At 33.3% G+C, this 25189-nt stretch overlaps 1 protein-coding gene across 2 annotated transcripts in view; it reads left to right on the plus strand.

The window, feature by feature from the left end:
* LOC141456729 (protein phosphatase 1 regulatory subunit 14C) overlaps positions 1 to 25189 on the plus strand; it is a 271924-nt gene that overhangs the window by 98421 nt on the left and 148314 nt on the right. The window contains exons 1-2 of one of the 2 annotated variants that reach the window (XM_074132978.1): positions 22910 to 23024; positions 23132 to 23245. The exons of the other annotated variant lie outside the window; for it this stretch is intronic. Of the exons in view, the coding sequence (XP_073989079.1) occupies positions 23138 to 23245 (108 nt within the window). The 5' untranslated portion in view covers positions 22910 to 23024; positions 23132 to 23137. Of the gene's footprint in view, positions 1 to 22909; positions 23025 to 23131; positions 23246 to 25189 lie in introns of those variants that run through there. 2 annotated transcript variants of the gene reach the window in all.

Here is a 25189-nt window from a genome sequence, read left to right on the forward strand (position 1 = left end):
TCCATGACTTGTTCTTCCACAAATCGGGTCGTTTTTTCCTTACTCTTTCACGGAGTTGAGCGAGCAACTCACGGTAGTAATGTTGATTAATTATAATCGATATTTTCATCCGTTTTGGACGTGGACGGGCGATCCGGGTGGTCATCATCTCCGACGTCTTCTCGGCCGTCTTGGAAACGCTTGAACCACTCAAAAACTTGCGCACGTGATTAACATTCATCACCATAAACTTCTTTTAATAAAAGATAAGTTTCATTAGCGGTTTTATCAAATTTTGATGTGAAATTTCACAATTCGTTGCTCTACTACATGTGTAGTATCATGTTTTCGGCAAAACGAAACTAACACCTCTTACACAAACTACGGTCCCAGTCAGACAGATTTCTCTACAAACACGTGAGGCGCTGCAATCGAAAGAGAAGGCTTTACGCTGCACAGCTGTCGGTAGTTAGAATTTGGCACATGCATAGTTCTTCTGCAGCAGCATCAGTCTTGTTATTTAATAGCCACACCTCGTATAACATGTGGAACGTGGATCTTGCCGAAAAACAACTGTCCATCTGACCGTGAGCAGTGAGCCGTAAGATGCTCCTAGGAAGAGACAATCTAAGGGCCAGCAGCTGGATTCGAACTATATGTCCTAAGTGGATGGAATCTGAGACATAAATATTCTTCTGAATTTAATCTTTTTTTTTAATGATTAATTAGTTTTTTTCAAGGTGCGGAAAATTTACCTCAAATTTAAGCAACAACATAGTCAAATTAAGATTTAATTCTCAATTCAAAAAAGTCATTTACTATTTACTGACTAAATGACACGTTAGCCGAGCTTTTAGAAGTAGAACCCTCCAAAGTTAAGATTAAATATGGTAAATTTATTCGACTCCGGCTCTAGGCCATGGATTTTATTTAATAGTGTGAACAAAAAGTTGTAGTAAAATACACATAGTCTTCCGCTTCCGTCCACAGCACTCGATCGTTGGCTGTGAAGCTCTTTGAATTATTTGTTTGTTTTGTTTTTTTGTTTGTATTCAGCCATATTTCAAACGACCGTAAGAAATATCAATTGTATTATGATGATATTTATGAACAGTGTTCTGAAAAAGGTAGTATATTACATTTTCTGTTTGAGTGACCTGCTTTCTCAATTTATAGAGGTAAATATTTGAGTAGTTGAATAAATAATTCTTCCAATAGATCAGATCAGATGGTCCACATTGGACACACAAGAGGGAACTTAATAATTCTCCTTATATTGTGTAAACAATCTGAATACAGAGATTCACGGTTTGTATTTATCTACTCTCAGAGACCAGAACGTTTTTTATTTTTATTTTATTTCATGGCTTAGAAGATGTTTAAAATTATAAAATATTCTCGAAACCTGTTTCTACTACTTTCTTTTCACTTCGAACACTCATTGTAGACGTATAATTTGTAGAGTTCTCTAATTTACATGTGACACTCCAAAATTTCTACAACTGTAGAAATGATTTTTCCTAAATTAACTATCAAATAGTTACAAATAACCAAATAAACCAAGAGGGTCCGATGTGTTCCCGTACACCTTTATGTGTTTCTATACGAGTACGTCTTCTAAATAGACGATAGTTATGAAAAGGGCACCACGGTAGCCGAGCGGTTAGAGGCGAGACCTGCGAAGCTTATTAAAACTGTCCGGTAGGACAGTTGTATAAGGGTTGATCGTCAAAAACTGCACGAAAAAGCGTAACGTTGAAAAACACCCAACTTTGACAATTTTTTTCTCTTTTTCTATAAAAGATAAAATTCCCAAATTTTCTTTAAAATATAGGGCAAACCCTCCTTTATAGCTGTAATTTTTTTGCAACAACCCAGATCTAATAGGTTTTGAGAAAAAAGTTGCCGAAAATGAGCAAAAACTGCAATTTCAGAAATTGTTGTTCTTCTTCTTCTTCTTCTTGTTGTTGTTGTTGTTGTTGTTGTTGTTACCTTTTTTGTAAACTGCGTAGCGCCTAAACGCGTGAACCGATTTTCATGAATGAGGTGTCATTCGATTCAGAATTTTATGTAGATATGCCTTTTGGGGGTCTTGACGCTGTACATCGAATAGGAGAGGAGTTAGCCCCCTTTATGTAAGGCCCCCTCCAAAATTATTATTACTAATTACTCTGTAAATCTTAGCCCGATTTTGAAATAATTTGGTAGGATGATAGAGTTAGGGCTCCTCTACGTAACATTAAAGCGGCGATCAGCTCTTACACTTGTTAAGGGAAAGTATAGCAATCGTTTCAAATTATCGACACCTGAACCGATTGTCATGAATGAAGTGTCATTCGAATCGAAATTTTGTACAGATTTGCACTTTAAAAGTCTGAACGCTGTGCCTCATAAGGAGGGGAGTTTGCCCCACCCAAGTAAGGCCCTTTCTAAAACTATTATTACCAATATTTCTATAACGCTTAGTCCGATTTTGATAAAATTCAGCTCGAATAAGTTGTTGAAGCTCCTCTACTTGGCTGTGAAGGGCCATCAAGCTCTTGCACCTACTAAGAGGAAGTACTGCAATCGTTAAAATTATCAATGGGTGAACCTATTTACATTAATGAATTGTAAATCTTTGCCTTTTAGGGAGAAGTACTGTAATCGCAGTTTATTTTTCTTACTCCTCTTAAGAGGAAGTACTGAAATCGCAGTTTAATTTTGCTTAAGGGTCTGTGACATCTAATAATTTCTAAAAAAATGTGAAGAAAAAGTTAATGCAGCAAAATTACTTAAATTATATCAGCTAAGCATGAATGAAATGTTGGGTACTAGCTGATTTGTGTACCTTTTGGCGTTTAATCAACCCTTATACTTGACATTTTAAACTGTAAGTTTTTGTTAAAGAGATATATATTGTGGTACTGGGTTCGATTCCCGGTCTTAGGCCTTGGATTTTAGTTAAAGGTTAATAAAAGAAATTTACAGTAAAGTATGTTTGCTAGTCGCCTCCGTCCACGAGACCTAATTGGTAGATGGACGTTAGGCCCCGCCTGAAAAAATAGGCGATTACTTCACTTTACTTACTTTACCAAATAAACCAATTTATAACCAAGGTATGAAAGTGGATTGCAACATTCTTAGCTCTACGGTGCACTCTTACTGGTACTAGGTGAAACCCATCAGCACCACCATCAGTCGAAGAAATGACAGGATCTTAGAATGTTCCCAAGGCTTGGTCCACCTCCCGCAGCTGGTAATTTACACCCAATATCCGGAATAATCCTTGAATAACGGCATCGCAGTCAGTTAGCAGGTGTACAGGTATTTCTTCCATCGAAATCCGCAAACTCCTTTACTTGTAGTGGACTCTGCTTATTTAGGTGCCCTCTGAGTCGTCAATACCCTATATGTGTGGAAAGCTAACGGTGACTCTCTGAAATCCAAAAGAGAACCAAGTTCCCCAGGTTAGTTCTAGTAAGAAATGGAAACCAGCAGTCAACCGGCAGTTATACAACTCTTCATATAATCAATTAAAACTTCAATCAACATGGCAGCGGCCACAGACGCTATTACAGTCAGCTACAGTACTTTTTACATCCTATTTATGCTTACATAAAGCTCACGTCCACTCATATCAGCCATTGATGAAGGCTCACATCTGTGTTGAAACCTATAAGAGAAAGAAAGATAATAGTTTTATGCACCGTAGACGAACCCAGTTTAATTAATATTTCAATTACATTCCTCTACTCTTTCAGCAATGTGTATTTACTTAAATTTAAATGTTAGAAATTGTTAAACACCTACTTTGTTGCACAGAATGTAGTGTTAATTTGTGACTCTCGGCTAGAATACTTGGTTAAAGTTCACAAAGATTCTAGTGATGTGGTCATTGCTTTGTATGGACCAACAGTTAATGTGGGTTTGTGAAGTTTGTTTATAAAGTAAATAAGTCACTTCCAGTTGGTATTCACTTTCATTTTTTTTTTTTTTTTTACTTTTTGGATAATTACTATTTGTCTGAAAATATTTTTAGTGTGACCGGTTCAGTCTTTCTTCCATCAGCAGAGGTGTAGAGATTTCGACTTCACTTAAGTTTCCGTTCCGCACTAACCTTGTCAGCCTGATTCCAAAATAGTCAGGGATATAATAAACATACTTGCAGATAAAAATCAATGAAGTTGCTATTTATTTAATTTATTAATTTATACAAGGAATTATTCTGTGATCTTGTATAAATCCTATTTTTATTAATCCCTTCTAAACAAAAAAAAAAAAACTGTGGCTGTGTCATGGACACGGCCGTGTGTTGTACGTGAATACGTTTACGTAACGGGTTATATTTTTTATATAAAATATTTTTATTTATGTATTTAGGATGAAATCAAGGAAACAAATAGCAGCGGTTAGTGTTTTTCTTTTGTTAGTTTCAATGAGCGCAGAAACCATAGGCGATCAAACACATCACACTTATGTCCGAATGGATTGTTGACAAACGTCGTAGTGAAACGTGCACTAGCTGCTGCCCAATGTGTCTTCATAATCGACGATCGAACACAATCTATTCCTATACAGTCCGTTGTCGATGTAGAAGCGATTTCATCATCCACTTGCATAATTTCAACCGCCCCAGCTGCAGATGTACTGACACCGTCGTTGATCCTCTCGTCCGCATTCATTCTTTTACGTTCCCGACACAGCTTGACTCGGTCCTGTGGTGTTTTATTATTACCTTTCGATTGTTCTTGAGATGCCCTTTCCAACCGTATACGATCTCTGTATTTGGTTTTGGCTTTTCAACACGTATAGGCCGATATTATATTTGATAATATTTTTTTATTCCAACACCTTATTATATTCATTGTCACTATTTTACACTAATGTTTTATATACAATCGATAGATTGTGACGACATCTGACGATTAAAACTTAAATGAACATCGTAGCTTCTCTGAGTCAAAAGTTATACCATTTGCAAATCTCGATACGCAGCAAAATGGCGGCGCTTTCCCCTCCGCCGCGCGCGATGCAACACAGTCCTCGCTTATCGTAATGAATTCTTTGATCTTTTAGCTATCCAGTGGTCTAATTTAATTTTGGATGTAGACGATAGATTCGAAACTATAATGCCAAACTGCATCCCCCGATTTTGTTATCATTAGGTTTTTGGATTGCCTCCATATGATAACAAATTTGAAGACGTCACAATTCGATTTTACTGTCTAAATCTTTATAAGATGATCAACCTTAAAATTAATGACAAAACGTTTGAAGATCTTTGGTGGGGAAAAAATTGTTTGTACAAAGCGGTTTACAAGTATGAACATGACTGTACAAGATCGTATACATGTTTATGTAGCTAGAATAACTAAAAAAAAAGAAATATGCAAGTAGTTCAAATTACATTTTGTATTTATGTCAGGAAAAAATTGTCAAATTGGTGTATTTTTCAACGTTACGCTTTTTCGTGCAGTTTTTGACGATCAACCTTTATACAACTGTCCTACCTGACAGTTTTAATATATATGTATATTAGCAGCAAACCCGATAAAAAACATTTTGACTTAATCAGCCATCTGTACTAACTCTTAAATAATCGATTACTTCCTTTTTAAAAAATCGAATATAAAAACATATATTAAAGCTTTTTTCTTTTAAGGTAATTTGTAGATGATTGATTATCATGTAAAGTGCTATTTCTAATGATTAGGCTGTTCTCTGTTTTCTAAAATATTAAATAATAGCAATTTGTGTGAAATCCCAGTAGACAGAAAATAGATTGGCCAGATTTGAAATTTGACTAAAATATGTTTCCCTAGTTTTACTATATTTTTTCGAAAATAACTCCCTCTAAACTTTGTACTCCATTTTTGTTTCTAACAGTAGAATTAAATTTTAATTACTCGCCAAACTGTAAATGATTAATGAGGTCATAATGGACACACATAGTAACATTTTATGTAAATATTTTGATAAATTCAAGAACATTATGTATGATTACTATAAAATATTCCATTAATATTTTAAAATGTTTGTGGATTACTGTCTACTTCTAGTTAGTTGTTGGTAATATTGAAAAGAAAAAGGACAATACTGATATTTCATTAAAAATAAGTTTTGATATTAAAAAAGTTAAGAAAAACTTTAGCAAAAGAACCTTATTAAAACTCTGCAGAAGATTTTCGGGAGTTGATTAGATCTAACTTAAATTGGAAGATATGGACAATTTATTGGATTTGAAGAAGAGTCTAAACTTTTCGTCAGGTTTTTGATAACTTAATTCTGTCCACGTCTAGCAAAATCTAGTCTAGATTTATAAAAATCAAATCGAATCAATTTATTGTTTTGAAAAACAATGGTTATAAAATTATTATTTGATAAATATTATTTAGTTTTATTCCTTATTAATTTTCGTAATGTACCGCACCTAACTAACCAGTAAGTATTTTATTTTTAACACTTCCCCTAAGGGAAAGGATTAGCTATGAGGTTAGCATACTGCACTCCCACGCGGAGGTCCCGGGTTCGAATCCAGCAGCTGACCCTTAGATTTTCTCTTCCTAGGAGCTTCTTACAGCTCACTGTCCGGTGATGGACAGTGTTGTCTGTAACGAGAGAACACTGTCCGGAGGCCGGCAGTGCACTGGAAAAAGCTCCGGGCGCTAATGACCTCAGCTGTTGATGCGCAAAAAAAAAAAAAAAAAAAAAAAAAAAAAAAAAACTTCCCCTATAAGATTTTCATTTTACTTTAATTCTAAAATGTCCAAGGCTTGTCACTACAGCAACATCGCGTGTTTTCACTGAATTTAATTCTAAAATGTCCAAAGCAGAGTTGGGCACTAATTAAAAAATAAAAATAAAAATTCTAAATTTAATTGATTAAATTTTTTAATTGATAAACTTTATTTTTAATTTTAATCAGAATTTAATCGTAATTTTAATCATATGACAATTATTTAACCAATTAAATTTCAGATTTAATCGTTAATCAAACTAATTTAATCAAACTAAAAAAATTATGATTAAATCTGAGAATTAAATTGAACTTTAATTTTAATCACCGAATTAGTTCAATTTCAATCGTTAATCAAACTAATTTAATCATCCACTTTTATGGCTTTTCAACCAATGGTTCGAACCACGTTTTGGCGAGGCCATTTTTCTAAGCGACTTCAATAAATACTTTTCGGTTAATTTTTGTAGACTTGGACTTATTCACGAGTCTCTAGACCAGTGGTTCTTAACGGTGTTCCGCGAATATGGTCCAAGTGTTCCGCGAAATTTCATTTTTAAATGTATTGAAATTTAGAAACTTAGGAACGATACGAAAACAAAAAATTGTTCCTTTTTTTTCAATTTGAATTTAATTTTAAGTTCTTCCTAAATACCGAATTTCAAATTATTTAACGTTAGTGTTCCGCGAGAAAAACATATACAAATAATTGTGTTCCGCGTCTATGAAAAGGTTAAGAACCACTAATATAAAGGGATGAAAATTTTTTGGGTCATAAAATTCCGTAAAATTATGGCCGTTCTATATCTCCCACTGTGAACCACGTATTGATATCGAATTTTGTTCTCTTATATACTTTGTTTTTCTCAATTATAAACTATAGTTATTTTCAAGACATATCTATAAATGTAGAAGATATAAAGGGATGAAAATTTTTTGGGTCATAAAATTCTGTAAAATTATGGCCGTTCTATATCTCCCACTGTGAACCACGTATTGATATCGAATTTTGTTCTCTTATATACTTTGTTTTTCTCAATTATAAACTATAGTTATTTTGAAGACATATCTATAAATGTAGAAGATATAAAGGGTTGAAAATTTTTTGGGTCATGAAATTCTGTAAAATTATGGCCGTTCTATATCTCCCACTGTGAACAACGTATTCGTATGAAATTTTTTTCTCTTGTACACTTTGTTTTTCTCAATTATAAACTATAGTTATTTTGTGCACAGATCTAAAAAGGTAGAAGATATAAAAAGTTGAAAATTTTTTGGGTCATGAAATTCTGTAAAATTATGGCCGTTCTATATCTCCCACTGTGAACCACGTATTCGTATGAAATTTTGTTCTCTTGTACACTTTGTTTTTCTCAATTATAAACTATAGTTATTTTGTGCACAGATCTATAAATGTAGAAGATATAAAGGGATGAAAATTTTTTGGGTCATGAAATTCTGTAAAATTATGGCCGTTCTATATCTCCCACTGTGAACAACGTATTCGTATGAAATTTTGTTCTCTTGTACACTTTGTTTTTCTCAATTATAAACTATAGTTATTTTGTGCACAGATCTATAAATGTAGAAGATATAAAGGGTTGAAAATTTTTTGGGTCATGAAATTCTGTAAAATTATGGCCGTTCTATATCTCCCACTGTGAACCACGTATTCGTATGAAATTTTGTTCTCTTGTACACTTTGTTTTTCTCAATTATAAACTATAGTTATTTTGTGCACAGATCTAAAAAGGTAGAAGATATAAAGGGTTGAATATTTTTTGGGTCATGAAATTCTGTAAAATTATGGCCGTTTTATATCTCCCACTGAGAAGCACGTATTGGTATGGAATTTTCTTCTCTTGTACACTTTGTTTTTCTCAATTATAAACTATAGTTATTTTGAGGACATATCTAAAAATGTAGAAGATATAAAGGGTTGATAATTTTTTGGGTCATGAAATTCTGTAAATTTATGGCCGTTCTATATCTCCCACTGTGAACCACGTATTCGTATGAAATTTTGTTCTCTTGTACACTTTGTTTTTCTCAATTATAAACTATAGTTATTTTGAGGACGTATCTATAAATGTAGAAGATATAAAGGGTTGAATATTTTTTGGGTCATGAAATTCTGTAAAATTATGGCCGTTCTATATCTCCCACTGTGAACCACGTATTCGTATGAAATTTTATTCTCTTGTACACTTTGTTTTTCTCAATTATAAACTATAGTTATTTTGTGCACAGATCTATAAATGTAGAAGATATAAAGGGATGAAAATTTTTTGGGTCATGAAATTCTGTAAAATTATGGCCGTTCTATATCTTCCACTGTGAACCACGTATTCGTATGAAATTTTGTTCTCTTGTAGACTTTGTTTTTCTCAATTATAAACTATAGTTATTTTGTGCACAGATCTATAAATGTAGAAGATATAAAGGGATGAAAATTTTTTGGGTCATGAAATTCTGTAAAATTATGGCCGTTCTATATCTCCCACTGTGAACCACGTATTCGTATGAAATTTTGTTCTCTTGTACACTTTGTTTTTCTCAATTATAAACTATAGTTATTTTGTGCACAGATCTGTAAATGTAGAAGATATAAAGGGTTGAAAATTTTTTGGGTCATGAAATTCTGTAAAATTATGGCCGTTCTATATCTCCCACTGTGAACAACGTATTCGTATGAAATTTTGTTCTCTTGTACACTTTGTTTTTCTCAATTATAAACTATAGTTATTTTGTGCACAGATCTATAAATGTAGAAGATATAAAGGGTTGAAAATTTTTTGGGTCATGAAATTCTGTAAAATTATGGCCGTTCTATATCTCCCACTGTGAACCACGTATTCGTATGAAATTTTGTTCTCTTGTACACTTTGTTTTTCTCAATTATAAACTATAGTTATTTTGTGCACAGATCTAAAAAGGTAGAAGATATAAAGGGTTGAATATTTTTTGGGTCATGAAATTCTGTAAAATTATGGCCGTTTTATATCTCCCACTGAGAAGCACGTATTGGTATGGAATTTTCTTCTCTTGTACACTTTGTTTTTCTCAATTATAAACTATAGTTATTTTGAGGACATATCTAAAAATGTAGAAGATATAAAGGGTTGATAATTTTTTGGGTCATGAAATTCTGTAAATTTATGGCCGTTCTATATCTCCCACTGTGAACCACGTATTCGTATGAAATTTTGTTCTCTTGTACACTTTGTTTTTCTCAATTATAAACTATAGTTATTTTGAGGACGTATCTATAAATGTAGAAGATATAAAGGGTTGAATATTTTTTGGGTCATGAAATTCTGTAAAATTATGGCCGTTCTATATCTCCCACTGTGAACCACGTATTCGTATGAAATTTTATTCTCTTGTACACTTTGTTTTTCTCAATTATAAACTATAGTTATTTTGTGCACAGATCTATAAATGTAGAAGATATAAAGGGATGAAAATTTTTTGGGTCATGAAATTCTGTAAAATTATGGCCGTTCTATATCTTCCACTGTGAACCACGTATTCGTATGAAATTTTGTTCTCTTGTAGACTTTGTTTTTCTCAATTATAAACTATAGTTATTTTGTGCACAGATCTATAAATGTAGAAGATATAAAGGGATGAAAATTTTTTGGGTCATGAAATTCTGTAAAATTATGGCCGTTCTATATCTCCCACTGTGAACCACGTATTCGTATGAAATTTTGTTCTCTTGTACACTTTGTTTTTCTCAATTATAAACTATAGTTATTTTGTGCACAGATCTGTAAATGTAGAAGATATAAAGGGTTGAAAATTTTTTGGGTCATGAAATTCTGTAAAATTATGGCCGTTCTATATCTCCCACTGTGAACCACGTTTTCGTATGAAATTTTGTGCTCTTGTACACTTTGTTTTTCTCAATTATAAACTATAGTTATTTTGTGCACAGATCTATAAATGTAGAAGATATAAAGGGTTGAAAATTTTTTGGGTCATGAAATTCTGTAAAATTATGGTCGCTCTATATCTCCCACTGTGAACCACGTATTCGTATGAAATTTTACTCCCTTGTAAACTTTGTTTTTCTCAATTATAAACTATATTTATTTTGTGCACAGATCTATAATTTTAGAAGATATAAAGCAGTGGTTATTAACCGGTGTTCCGCGAATATGGTCCATGTGTTCCGCGAAATTTCAATTTTAAATGTATTGAAATTTAGAAACTTAGGAAAGATACGAAAACAAAAAATTGTTCCTTTTTTTTAATTTGAATTTAATTTTAAGTTCTTGGTAAATACCGAAATTCAAATTATTTAATGTTAGTGTTCTGCGTCTATGAAAAGGTTAAGAACCACTGCACATGAGTAAATGTGAGTGTATGGTGGTCCTATCTAAGTCTAGTGAGTCGCCAACTATGTTAAATGTGAGTGTAAGGTGGTCTTATCTAAGTCTATTGAGTGGTAAACATGGTGAAATGTGAGTATAAGGTGGTCCTATCTAAGTCTAGTGAGACGCCAACTATATTAAATGTGAGAGTAAGGTGGTACTATCTAAGTCTAGTGAGTGGTGAACATAGTTAAATGTGAGTGTAAGGTGGTCCTATCTAAGTCTAGTGAGTGGTAAACATGGTGAAATGTTAGAGTAAGTTGGTCCTATCTAAGTCTAGTGAGTGGTGAACATAGTTAAATGTGAGTGTAAGGTGGTCCTATCTAAGTCTAGTGAGTGGTAAACATAGTTAAATGTGAGTGTAAGGTGGTCCTATCTTAGTCTAGTGAGTCGCCAACTAGGTTAAATGTGAGTGTAAGGTGGTCCTATGTAAGTCTTGAGAGACACCAACATAGTACAGGTGAGACACCAGACTGGTAGAATGAAGGTGCCAAGTTTAGGAAAAGTGATAATATTGATAGAGAAGAGGCACCAGCTAGGCGGAATAAAGATGCATTGGTCCGATTCTGGTTTAACCATTGGCAATGTTTGGTTTTAAAAATTTAATCTCTCAAATTTTGATTAAATTAAAAAATTTAATCGTCCAAAGTGATTAAAACTAAATCTGGAATTTAATTCAATCAATTAAAATTCTGATTTTTTAATTTTAATCTTAATTTTTAGTTATGATTAAAAATTTTAATTGATTAAATTCCGATTAAATTAAAAGTGAATTTAATTTTAATCAACTAATTTTGGCCGATTAAATTTTTTAATTTTAATCATGATTAAAATTAAATTTCGGTTTAATTCAATTGTTTTTTTCACCCACAACCATTACATTACACTACTTTTTTTTAAAATGTTCAATTATTATTATTTTAGTTTGCGTCACCAATAACATTTTTTGCATTCAGAGGACCACCCAAAACTGGTGTATTTCTGGTGGAAAATTAATATTGAAAACCGTTCACGAATAGATAAAATTGTAACCTAGATCTTAAATATTTCGACCAATATTAGGAATATCGAAACAGAGTTAACGTCATTTTTCACAGATTTTTATGTAGTTTTTATAATCATTGTCAAAACCAGTGGTCCTTATGAAGCCTTAATCAGGTATCTGGGCGTAACTCTGCAAAAAATGAAGATGCAGCATCGGGATTGGAAAATTTGAAAATTAGACAAAAAAAAACATATAGTTTACTTCGGGTTTTTTCCGGAATTTCGCTTCCCTAAAGAGTTATTAGCGATTGGTGCGTAAACACCTGTACAATTTTTGTTTATGAACAGTCTAAAGTTTGTAGTTAGAAAGAATATTAGTGCATTGGAAGTGCAACTTTACAGAAATGCTTCTCGGCGTGTTCAGTAATTTTTTAAGCAGTTTCCAAAGCAGTTCATTTAAAGGTGGACAAAACTTATGTTACAACTATCTACAGATTTAGTAACTCAGTATTCTCTAGAGTGAAAAAGTTATCCTAGGGAAGCTACGTTAACTTTTCTTAAAATGCTATATTTTATTAGTGTACAAATTTAGAAATTTTTTTTTAACGAATTCTAGTTTCAACAAAATTTAATTAGGTAAATGGCGGAAAGTAAAAGTTGCGTGACAGTCCAAACCGGATTTTCTTCTTCTTGTCGATGAAATTCCTTTTTAAGTGAAATTAAGTAATTTCGTAATTACTTTGCCTTCATGCCCTAGCAAGAAGTTTTTGCCTTTTTACCAGAAGAAGGGAATATTTTCATTATGAGAATCGTAAATCTTCCCTCAACAACTTCCTCCAACCCCCTTCTTCAACCAACTTCTAAAAAATACATGTTTTTTATAAAGTTAAGTTTTATATATGCTCTTATAAATGTACTAAATATTTATATGTTGCATATTTAGACTAAATTCTTAGTTATATTGTAATTGAAGAACAAGTAAACCCTTTTTTGTTCATATCCCTTAATGTCACATTCTGTACTTAGTGTAGAGATATTTAAAAATAACTATTTTGAGAAAAATTTATCAAATAAAAGACTTTTTTCTGCAACCATGTAGGGAAGTTCTCATTACTCAATTAAAATCAGCTGTGTAATGCCCAACTTCCCACACTAGTGGGGAAAAATTCCCATTAGTGTCACTTTCCGCACTAGTGTGTGGAAAAACTTTATTGTGCTTCCTTGATATAAGAAGTTTTGTTATTAACATAAATATTTTCTGTAAAACTTTAATAAGCTTATTCAACGTAACTAAATAATTAAATAACGAATATTAAAAAATAAAATAAAAATTGAAAGGAATATAGAAATAAAAATAATATTTTAATAAATAATTAGATATTTTTAATTATAACAGTTAAAAAGGTTATAGTGTTACCTTATAGAAATTTAAAATGGATTCTAGTGATTCCTGTTTAGAAAACACTCCTCCATCAATAAAAGAAACAGCAGAAAATGTAATAAGTAATGTAAATACGTAAGTAATGTAAATAATTGTAATATAACAATAAATGTTTATAATAAATAAATTACTTTTTGTAGACTGTAAAAATGAAATTTTTAATTTTATTAGTTAATAAATGGTTGCAGAAAAAATATAATATTTAACTCTAGTGTAAAGTATTTTCCTCACACTCGGCAATTTGCACTTGCACTCGCATCGCTTCGCTCGCTCGTGCGTGCAAACCCTGCCTACTACTTTCCACACTTGTTAAATAAATAACTATTAAAAGACTTATTCGATTATATGGGCGTGTGTAGATAAAGCAATTCATATAAACGAAAAGGAACTTTTTTTAAAATATTCAAACAAACTAATAACATAATTACAAAACTAAATGTTTCTCATAAAAAAAAAAAATTAATTATATATAGATAAATTCCTAGGGCCGACTCAGGTTTTTTGTGGGCCCTTGGGCGACAGAGCTCCAGAGGTCCCCTTTGAGAAAATCATGTGGCGACAGCCAATTAGATCAAACAATATACAGTAAATAAAGTGAAATGGGCCACGTCCCCCAGTCACTGCTATTCTAGAGATTAGCCGTCGTCTTCTTTGGTAGTCGATATGTTTAAAACTGTATATCTTGTGCTTTGTTGTTTCGACTTCTTGCTTCGCTTTAATCGCTTCTTCTGGATCTTCCACTCAGGGGGAGGCTGCAAGTACCGGGAGCCCCTTAGAAGCAATGTGGGGCCTAGCAGTTGCCGGGTAAGCTGGGTGCTGACGCTGGCCCTACAAGTGTATACATTCCACCTCTGACTTAATTAATCCATTGAAGCAAAAATCCTAATAGTTCTGGTCAAACTAGACGAGAATTCTTTATTTTCTATTAATTTTGCAATCGTAAAACCAAATTTAGGCTTCAAAAGTAGTAATCGCCTATTTTTTCAGGCGGGGCTTGACGTCCACCTACCATTTACTAGGTGTCGTGGACGGAGGCGAATAGCAAACGTTTTGCAGGTCTCGCAGTTTAGGCTTCATTTTGTATACATTTCACCTCTGGCTTAAATATTAATACACTGAAGCAGAAATCCTAATATTTCCGATCAAAGCAGGGGAGAATTCCTTATTTTTCCATTAAGTTTGCAATCTTAACTCAAAATTCAGGCGACATTATGTTATACATTCCATCTCTGTCTTCATTATTAATACACTGAAGCAGAAATCTCTATCATTTCGGCTAACTAGACGAGAATAACTAATTTTTACTTTTATTTTGCAATCGTAACTTCAAATTCAGAGTACCCTGTTTGTATAATTCAATTCACCCCAGCATTTCGGACAACCATTACAAAATTGTTGGAAAAATAAGTAATACTTGACTAGTTTTGGACAAAAGCAATTGATTTCTTCTTCAACTAAGAGATTTCTGCTATATATATTTAATTACTAAGGCAGTAGTGGAATGTATACACTGTGTAGCCCAGAATTTTATGTTACGATAGTAAATTATTGGAAAAATAAGGAATTCTCGCCTAGTTTGATTCGAAAGATTGTAATTTCTCTTTCATACTTTTAAAAACTAAGACAAAGGTGAATTGTACTCACAGAGTAACCTAAATTTGAAGTTACGATTGTAAAATTAATGGAAAAATAGGGAATTCTCGTCTAGTTTGATTCGAAAGATTGTGATTTCTCTTTCATACTTTTAATAACTAAGACAAAAGTGGATTGTACACACTGAGTAGCCTAAATTTGGAATTACCATTGCAAAATTAATGGAAAAATGAGTAATTCTCTTCTAGTTCCGAACAAAAGAATGAGATTTCTGCTTAGTTTATTAATAACTAAGTCAATGAAGGACTGTACTGATAGGCTAGCCCGAATTTGAACTTACGATAGCAGAATTAATGGAAAAAGAATACTGGTCAAACTTGACTGGAAAGATTAAAATTTCTGCTTTATAGTATTAATAACTAAGTCAATAAATGACTGTACTGACAGAGTACGCTGAATTTGAACTTTCAATGACAGAGTTAATGGAAAAATAAAGAATTCTAGTCTAATTTGACTGGTTGAATGATTTAAATTCTTGATTCGCTTTAATCGCTCCTTCTGAGTTTTCTACTCAGTGGTAGAGGCTGCAAGTGCCATGGGCCTCTTGAAGCGATGTGGGCTCCGGCTCTTGCTCGGGTAAGCCGGGTGCTGACGCTGGTCCTCCCATAGACCTTCAGAGGGAGTTCTGCGTGTTTCATTATCAAACCTTTTCACTCAATTCAGAAATTTTGAACTAGTAGAAGTACAAAAAAATTAGGGAAGTGCGACTAATTTTTAGAAATGAGCTAAAAATAACTAAGGGAATTATTATAAAGGAACTTGCGTAATATTAAAAATTTATAAGTAATTTACATTGTACGGTTGACGTAAACAGATCTACAAAAGTTAGCTAAAGACCTCAGTTTTTGCAGTTCAGTAAATTCTAACAGATATTCTAACCAGTAGGACTATGTAAGCTTCTTACTGCTGCGGCGCTCTTCCAGAATAGGGCAGACCGCCTAGAAGAACATTTGGGAACAGATCCTCTTGTTGCATAGCAAACGCTTGTTCACAAAAAGACCTAAAATTTAAATCAAAAAGATGTTCTCTAAGCTTCAACTTCTTAAGACTTCTAGTGGTCACTTAAGATCTTTTTCTGTAGAACATAATGCCGATATGTAACATATTATAGATAAGTAAAATTTGTATCAGTTTTTTAAAAATGAAATTGGTTGTATGGTATTCCCTAAAGGTATTCAGTCTATTTTTCTAAACGCGAGTTATGATTTATATCTTAATTAAATTGTACATTACTATTTTGAGCCAAGTTTATAACATAACTTAATTTTTTTTCACGGGTAAAGTTTAAATGTTAGATTTTTACAAGTAATGGAATGTATTTATTCTTTTAAATTTCATTTTCTTTTGTTTAAAGACAAAGAAACGGATAAGTTGTGATATGATCTAAATTCAAAAGAAAAGTTTGCACGAATTTCCTTTCCCAGAGCCCTTTGGTGGAAACTTTTTATTTAGCATAATCAACCCTTAAATGCTTAAATAACCTTTGTCTTTAACTCTGTTAATTTATAAACGGAAATTTAAATAGAGGAGAAAAATCAATGAAGCCGTTTCTCATTAACATTGGTCGCTAAAAGAAAGACGAAGAGGTCATTTCATTTAAATTTGTCCACACTTATTTATTTAAACTTTAAATTGGATGATTCACTTAATATCAATACTTCTGAATTATTGATGCGGTTCAAATGCAATAAACACTGGATAATCTTAAACCAGGTCTACATCATATTAAAGACAGATAGATAGTGTTTTCATTTACAAAATTACAAAATACTAACAAAAATTCATATACACGTACACTATAGACAATGGACATTTGTCCGTCTGTCGAGTTAACCTTATAAAACAAACTAAAAATATTTACTTCTAATTTTAGTGTTTATTAATTAATTAAATAATAATTAGGTATACCTACTTTTTTTAATATAACAAAAAATAATAAAACAAAAATGACGTACTTAAGTAGTAAAAAATTAGAGATTAAATCATTAGTGCGAGATTTAAGATACAAACAGAATAAAATAAATAAAAATAAACAATTGAAGAATAAAATAAAATTATCCACTACATTTTGCGATCAAGAAAGCCCTGTAAATGGAAGCGGTCTGTTGCATGTACTCGTATATAATGGGCCCTTTCTGCCTTGTTAAACTACCTTACCCTGTACTCCCTGAGTATCGGACACTCGGCAAGGAAGTGGAAATCACACTCTTCGACACCCAAATTACACATAGTGCAAAGTCGGGAATTTTCATTTGCCCACGGCTTAAAGTTTAGATCCAATAGTTGGCCACTCGCCCGAAACACCACTCTCTTTAAATGTAACCTGCCCTCGTCAGACATATAATTTCTATAACTATCAGGTAGATCCTGACTCAATAACTGGTAATAATGAGAAATAATGCTGCGAGCGTGAGGCCAGAGGCAACATATCACTTTTACGCCGATCTTCAAGCAATTGCAGAATTGTACTCTTCTAATCAGGCAACTTTACTCGTTCTTCCAACGAACTTCTCGTACATCGTTTACATCGTATTAAAGAATCATCTGTACGAACCATTTTTCTGGGAACAGACGTTCCTACAGGTATCCCTGTGACATAACACATTCATCACTAATGAAGAATACAAGAAGTTGATGATATTTGCTATTATTTGGTTGGTAAACCCACAGTTTACCACAGTTCACCCACAGTCCGAGGTGACAAAGGATCCATGCCGAAGGATTGTTGGTCGAAGTGTGATTATGTCAAGAATGAAGACGCCTTGCTACCTTTGGAATAAGTAGTTTTTGTTTTGACAAAGTTCTCCTGTGGGCTAGGAAGGGCGTTAACTTTAATTAAAGGGAAGGACTGTGTAGATGGTACCTGGTAATAGTTATCTCAATCTGAAAGTTCTTTTTTCTTACTGGGCTTCACTGAAGGGTCTGGGAAGGGTAAGATTTCAAAGAGAAGAACATCTGAAGGGCGTTGGCGAAATAGTGCCGAGCAATAGGGGTGGACTCTCCCTGTATTTCCTGAGCAATCCTATGTTCCTTTAATTAGGTGTAGTCTTACTCGGAATTAGTATGGATAGCATTTTTGCAAGGAGTAATTTCGAACGTAGGAGAGATTATCCCTGACTTTAGGTTTCCACAGCTCTTCCTAGAGATTCCTCAGAGTACCAGGGTGAATTGTTTCACCTCTGTGGGGTGAATGAGATTACTTAGCGACAGTGGAAGTCACATAAGTTGCTTTTTCGTACCTGAACAATCAACAGCCTACTTGATAAAATCCTAACTTTCATCCAATTAGCTCGTTCAATCTTCACACTTAACCATAACAGTCTCGATTTCTTTTCGATCGATTCAATCAATTCCATACCATAGAATAGTTTTCTTCTAACAGCTTCACAGAGAGTACAGTTGTGCCAACTTACAAGGTTACTTGTAAGTAAATGCAAATGGATGTAATTTTTGAGTCAAGCTGCGCCACCATCCTTCTGCAGAAAGTTGATACTTCCAAAGATTTGAAACTAATCAACAAGAAAGTAACAAATTAAACTCTATGCAAAGTTTAATTATTAAATTTATAAGGGAAATAGATGCCAAAACTTAAATACTTGGTTATTAAGTAACTTAACTAATGGAAATTAATTAAACTTCATATTTAAGTTTAATGCAATCTTGCCAAGTAATGTTATTCCATTAGCTAGTTGCAATAGGAATATCTCCAAAAAGTGTTTATCCAAATTTATTAAATCAGTGAAAATGCTAGAACCAGTTTACATCGCCTAAATAATTGAAGAATATAATAGGAACATAGCCTACGAACTGTTTTCTGTTATCTTAAACTGGCAAAGAGACGTCTCTGTTTGTCGAAAAAAATATTCTCTAAGTTCCTGATGACTCTAAAAAAAATCTTCTGTGCGTTGGTGTTCAAGATTTTAAAAGAATTCCAGGAGGATGAATAATTTAGATCTAACTTTGCAAATCCACTTGGACTTATGGATTCGAATTTGAAGGTTCAGCTAAGCGATTCAACGTCTACGGACTCCAAACACTAGCGATTTTTACTAACGTGAAAAAGGAAATAAAGATAGCGCTGCAAAAAATCAACATTCATAAATCTAAGACAAACGTTTTACAAGCTCTACCACTAATGAATATAAAGTCTATACGAGATGTGGCTATTAAATAACGAGACTGATGCTGCTGCAGAAAAAACTATGCATGCGCCAAATCTTAACGACCAACAGCTGTGCAGCGTAAAGCCTTCTCTTTCGATTGCACCGTCTCACGTGTTTGAAGAGAAATCTGTCTGACCGGAACCGTCTTTTGTGTAAGAGGTGTTAGTTTCGTTTTGCCGAAAACATAATACTACAAATGTAGTAGAGCAAAGAATTGTCGTCAAATTTCACATCAAAACTTGGAGAAACCGCTGCTGAAACTTATCTTTTATTAAAAGAAGTTTATGATGATGAATGTTAATTACGAGCGCGAGTTTTTAAGTGGTTCAAGATAGCCGAATAGACGTCGGAGATGATGACCGCCCGGGTCGCCCTTCCACGTCCAAAACGGATGAAAATAACGATTATAATTAAATCAACATTACTACCGTGAGGTGCTTGCTCAACTCCGTGAAAGAGTAAGGAAAAAACGACCCGATTTGTGGAAGAACAAGTCATGGGTTCTCCATCAAGACACTGCATTGTCTGTCAAGACGTTTCTAGCCAAGTACAACATCCCAGGATTTAGGCCATCCGCCTTATTCGCCTGACCTGGCCCCATGTAACATTTATCTGTTCCCCAAAGTCAAATCTGCATTAAAAGGAACATGATTTCAGTCCGTTGAAGCTGTGAAAGAAAAAGCGGCACGCGTCATGCAGGAGCTGACAGAAAAAGACTTCCAGCACTGTTTCGAACAATGGTAAATTCGCATGGAGCGTTGTTGGGATAGGGGAGGGGTGTATATTGAAGGTGATAATAACTAAACATGTTTTATAGCTATAGTCTCGTTATTTAATAGCCACACCTCGTATTGGAGTTGAATGTCCATTTGTTTCCAGAGTCAAAATAAAAATAAGATTAAATTACTTAAAAATTAAATTTTCCTAAATTACATATATTTTATTAAATTTATATTTTTAATATAACCTAGAAGCGAATTACTTGAGAATACTTATTTTTATTTTAACGAAAAATAAGTAAAATGAGTAATTGGGAATGTTGTTCAATCACGCCATTTTCAATGCAAATTTAATTTGCATACGTTTACAATTCTTGATTGTTGTATTGTATTGCGTGTTAAACAATTGTAGGATATTAGTATCCATTCATTTCTCTTATAATGTAATTAATGAATCTTGGCCAAAATTTTACCTAATTCACAGCACGTAAAAACATATCTATTGTCTATTTAATTTTTGTAAAATTTCCGAAAGATTTGATTCTTTGCACGGAAGAATGATTTTTCTGAGCAGTCAATGTCTTGTCAGTGCTAGATATTCGCATGAATGAATGAAATTCAGCAGCTCTTCAGTATAACCAACAAATTTTCAGCTAAATTGCCTTTTTTTCTGTCTAAGCTCTTAATTTTCCTTTTATTATTGCCACAATTAATTTGTCTAGAGCTGTAGGGCATCTTTTTCTAAACATCCCCTCTCTGACGATGCCTTTGTATTAGTTATCAATTAATTTTACCAATTGGTGATAAATAAAAATTAGGGCAAGTGTTAATGAGGCTGTCCAACAGCTAAGGGAGTTAGTGGCTAACACTTCCACTTCATAAATCTCAAGATGTACGTCAATTTCCACTAATCAGTCCGTTTAAAATTGAGGACACTTTTTTTGGCTAACAGTAGGAGCTCCTGCAATAATTAATTTTATAGATAATTATAGATTGATACTCTTTGGATAAAATAGTGCTTATAAATTTAACTTATCGAATTCCCAGCAGCTAACTTCTTCATTCCACAAACAATTTTATTTTATTCTGTTTGTAAGGAGTCATCTAGCAACGTTTTCAAAATTTAATATAATATTTGTAATTTTAAAGTTGTTGTTGAGCGCAGTTTGACAACTCATGTACAAGAAGTATGCGCCTACGCAGAATTTAGAATACTCTAGTATTAGTTTTTGCACAGCATCAATGTTTTCTGACACAACAACTGATTTTGGACGACCTTCACGACTTTCGTCGGTGAGCGAACGACGACCACGATTGAATTCGTTATAGCAGCGTTTCACAGTGGCAAAAGATGGGGCTTTATCGCCAAAAGTGGTAGTAAGTTGATCGATGCACTCCTGTCTTGATAATCCACGTCGGAAGTCGTAATAAATCATTGCACGAAAATTTTCACGAGTTAATTCCATTTTTTCGGTGAGACACCATTTTCAAGTGACTGTAAGCAACACAAATCGCGCTCAAATAACAAAACGTTCTGAAGAAGGTTATGGTCAAAAATGCCAAACTTTCAAGTGGAAACCTGACAACACTCAGTGTTGCCAAGGTTCGAAGTATATCGTAAGTAGTGGCCCTCGTAATGCAAGATCGTCATGTGACATACTGTGAGATTGAGGCAACCTTAGGCATTAGTTCCACCAGCATATAAAAAATATTGCATGATCATTTAGCCGTGAAAAAGGTTTGTTCTCGTTAGATCCCACATAATCTGACAAAATCTCAAAAAGATGCTCGTGTCGATTGGTGCAAACAAATGCTTAAGAAATTCAATGGTGGTGCTTCAAAAGACGTGTATAAGATTGTAACAGGTGACGAATCATGGATATATGCGTATTAGCCGGAAACTAAACAGCAGTCGACTGTATGGGTGTTTCAAGATGAACCAAATCCAACAAAAGTTGTTCGCGCTCGAAGCACTTCGAAACAAATGGTCGCCTGTTTTTTCGGAAAAACTGGTCATGTGGCAACAGTGCCTTTAGAGGAACGTAGAACGGTCAATTCTGAATGGTACACAACCATTTGTTTGCCGGAAGTCTTCGATGAAATAATGAAAACAAACAAGCGCCTTCGGATCATTGTTCATCAAGACAATGCCAGCTGTCACACATCTCGTCTAACAACCGACTGTTTGAGCACTCAAAAAATCGAATTAATGGGTTATCCGCCAGTCCTGATTTGGCACCAAATGACTTCTTTTTGTTTCCGAACGTCAAGAATAAATTACGTGGACAACGATTTTCGTCGGCAGAAGAAGCCGTTGATGCATTCAAAAACCATCTTTTGGAGGTGTCTCAAGCGGAATGGAAAAAATGCTTTTGACAAGTGGTTCGAACGCATGCAGAAGTGTATAGAACATAAAAGAGAAGGTTATTAGGCTCAAAATATAAATAGTGCCCCTCGTATTATTATTACTTTTATTATTAATATTATTATTATTATTATTACTATTATTATATCGTATTCAAGCAGTTGCAAACATTTCTTTTTTATTGAAATGCTAGTTTAGGAATTTTGTAATTTGATTAATGTAAGTAAGAAGAGTAAAGTTTATGAAAGTTAATTAGAATTCAATTCCAACTAGCTAATTAGTGAACAGGTGCCATTAAACCAGAACTTCGCATAAAATGCCGGCAACATTGTAATGTTCATCCGTTGCCATCTATATTATTAATTAATTGTAGAACACGTTGGCAATCTAATTGAAGGCTGTGGCGAAGTTCAAGAAATTTGAATACTTCATTCTCAGACGACCGCAAACAGGCGGTAGTTGAAGAGGAGGCAAAACGTCTGTCACAACCTCTATCTCTTTCTAATACTTCCCCTCTACTTCATTCCTCTAACGTACCGTTTGTTCAGACCGGGTCCACCACTACTTGGCCGCGAGACTCCGCAACCATCTATTATAGTTTAACTGTTCATTCAGTTTGCAAGGTTGCTTACTCATTCAGTATATTTTGTTTTTGGTTTATTTTTTTTCAAGTTTTGTTTTCGCTATTATTTTGGTTTTTTGTTTCTTTTTTGGAAACTAAATCGTGTAGAACACAATGACATCTAAGTTGAGACGGCCACCGCTCTTCACCTACAGCACGGACGGCACAAGGAGATGTCTGACCTCTTATCCAGCTGTACAACAATGTGCTGCCACTGCTAAGGTTCGCTCCTATATTCATATTCTTTTTTAGCTTCTTTTACGTATGAATCCTCCCCAAAAAATTGTTATTCTCATATATTAAAAAGCAATAATAAAATAAGAAATATTCAATTATGGACTGCCCACCATAATAATATATTTACTATAAAATATAATAATAACATTTAAAACAAAAACAAAAAAACTCATTCCAATTAAAATAGAGCAAGTTTGTAGACAATGTGCGTTACATTCAAATAAAGTAATAAATTAAGAAAATCTTTAAAGGGAAAAACAGATTCATGCATCCATAAAAGAAATATAATATCGAATTTCAAGGAAAATATATTGTTTTAACTGAAAATAGAACAAACACTAAAATAATAAAAAAGATATAAACTCTCCAAACATTGGCTGGCAAAAGAAACCCATCTTAATTGAAAGTAAATAAAAAAGAAGATAAATATAATTTTGCTCGTTTTGCAGAGCTCTAAAGTAGAAATATAAAAGTAAAATGTATTATTTGATTCTTTATAGTCTTTGATGTTAGTTTAAAACAAAGTCAACGCTTAGATTTTTACTCAGATACTGACCTAGATATTTTACATGAAAAATGTCAAAGTAAAGGACAATTTGATTTGATTTACAGTTTGATTTGCATTTATCTTTTCGGTATAAAATTTGTATGTGGAGCTTTGGCATTAGATAGTAGTTATAGTTGGCAGATACATCTACATATTTGGATTTGGCATATAAGCTTCTGTACAGTTAAGATTGCTGATATTACGAAAATGACAGTTGAATTTTGATGTTGTATTTTTCATCTTGAGATAAGCAATGGTTTTTTAAAATTTTCAAAATTAAGGACATTATTTAATTAAATTATGATAAATTCGTAACAATTTTTAATAATGCTTCTCATTGTTAAAGAAAAGTGTGATCGTTGAGACTGAATTTTTCAGGCGTACGTTGATTGATCACATGTTACTTGTGGCTGATTCTTTGGAGTAGTTTAGTGCAAAGAAATATTTCTTGGTTTGTAATATGAAAAGAAATAAAAGCAATCCACTTTATTTGATAGTTGGACCCGCCTGGAAAAAGTAGCCATCACTTTACTTTTAAAAGCAAGTGTAGTACATTCTACCACTGAGATCAAAAATTGTTTCTTTGTCACTGTTGTGTGGAAACATATTGCATTATAGTTATTGAATTTCAAACGATTTCCTCAGTGATTTTCCATTCACTGGTCTTATCAGCTTGGTTTATTCAGTATAAACTGGTACAGATAATTACTTTTATCGTTCGCAATTAAGGCCATACGCGTGAAGCCTTTGTTTAGTCGACGACAAAAGATTATAGCCAATTAAAGATGTCCTTCAAAGGTTAAATTTAATAATACATATGTTTGAAAGTCTATATGTCTCTTCTTTAAAACAATATACTTTGTTCTGCCATTGTTTAATCTTTGACTCATTAAGTGACAGAAACAATCGAAATATCAGACTAGATTTCAATGTTACTTCTTTCGTGGACATGAAATATGAAATTGTGCGGATTGTGTCCGCGTCACTTCTTTCTACAATATAAAACTCATACGAACTAAATGCATTAGCACAACCTGATAGTACCATAACTTCATGCTTTCGGGTTAAATATAAGGGATAAATGCATTTCATAATTAGTTGCATGAATTTATTTGAACCACTCGTCCAAATTTCATTGCACAGTCGATGCTGCAAAATTACAAAACTAGATCTACCTACTAGAATTAGCTGATTTCGTTCAGAGGCTCTTATTAATTGACTGTTAGTTTAGTTTCCTGGTAGAATACTTTGTATTGAAGAGAATTATAAGTACCCATTTTAATTCGAAGAGATCCATTCATCCAATAGCTTTTATTTGTTGACCTGTTGATTTTCCTACCTGAAATAGTAATGTGACCCAATCGACTACATTTCTTCCTGAA

This window comes from Rhodnius prolixus, unplaced genomic scaffold (genome assembly GCF_049639745.1).
Source record: "Rhodnius prolixus isolate KJV_2025 unplaced genomic scaffold, Rpr scaffold_10, whole genome shotgun sequence".
NCBI lineage: Eukaryota > Metazoa > Arthropoda > Insecta > Hemiptera > Reduviidae > Rhodnius > Rhodnius prolixus.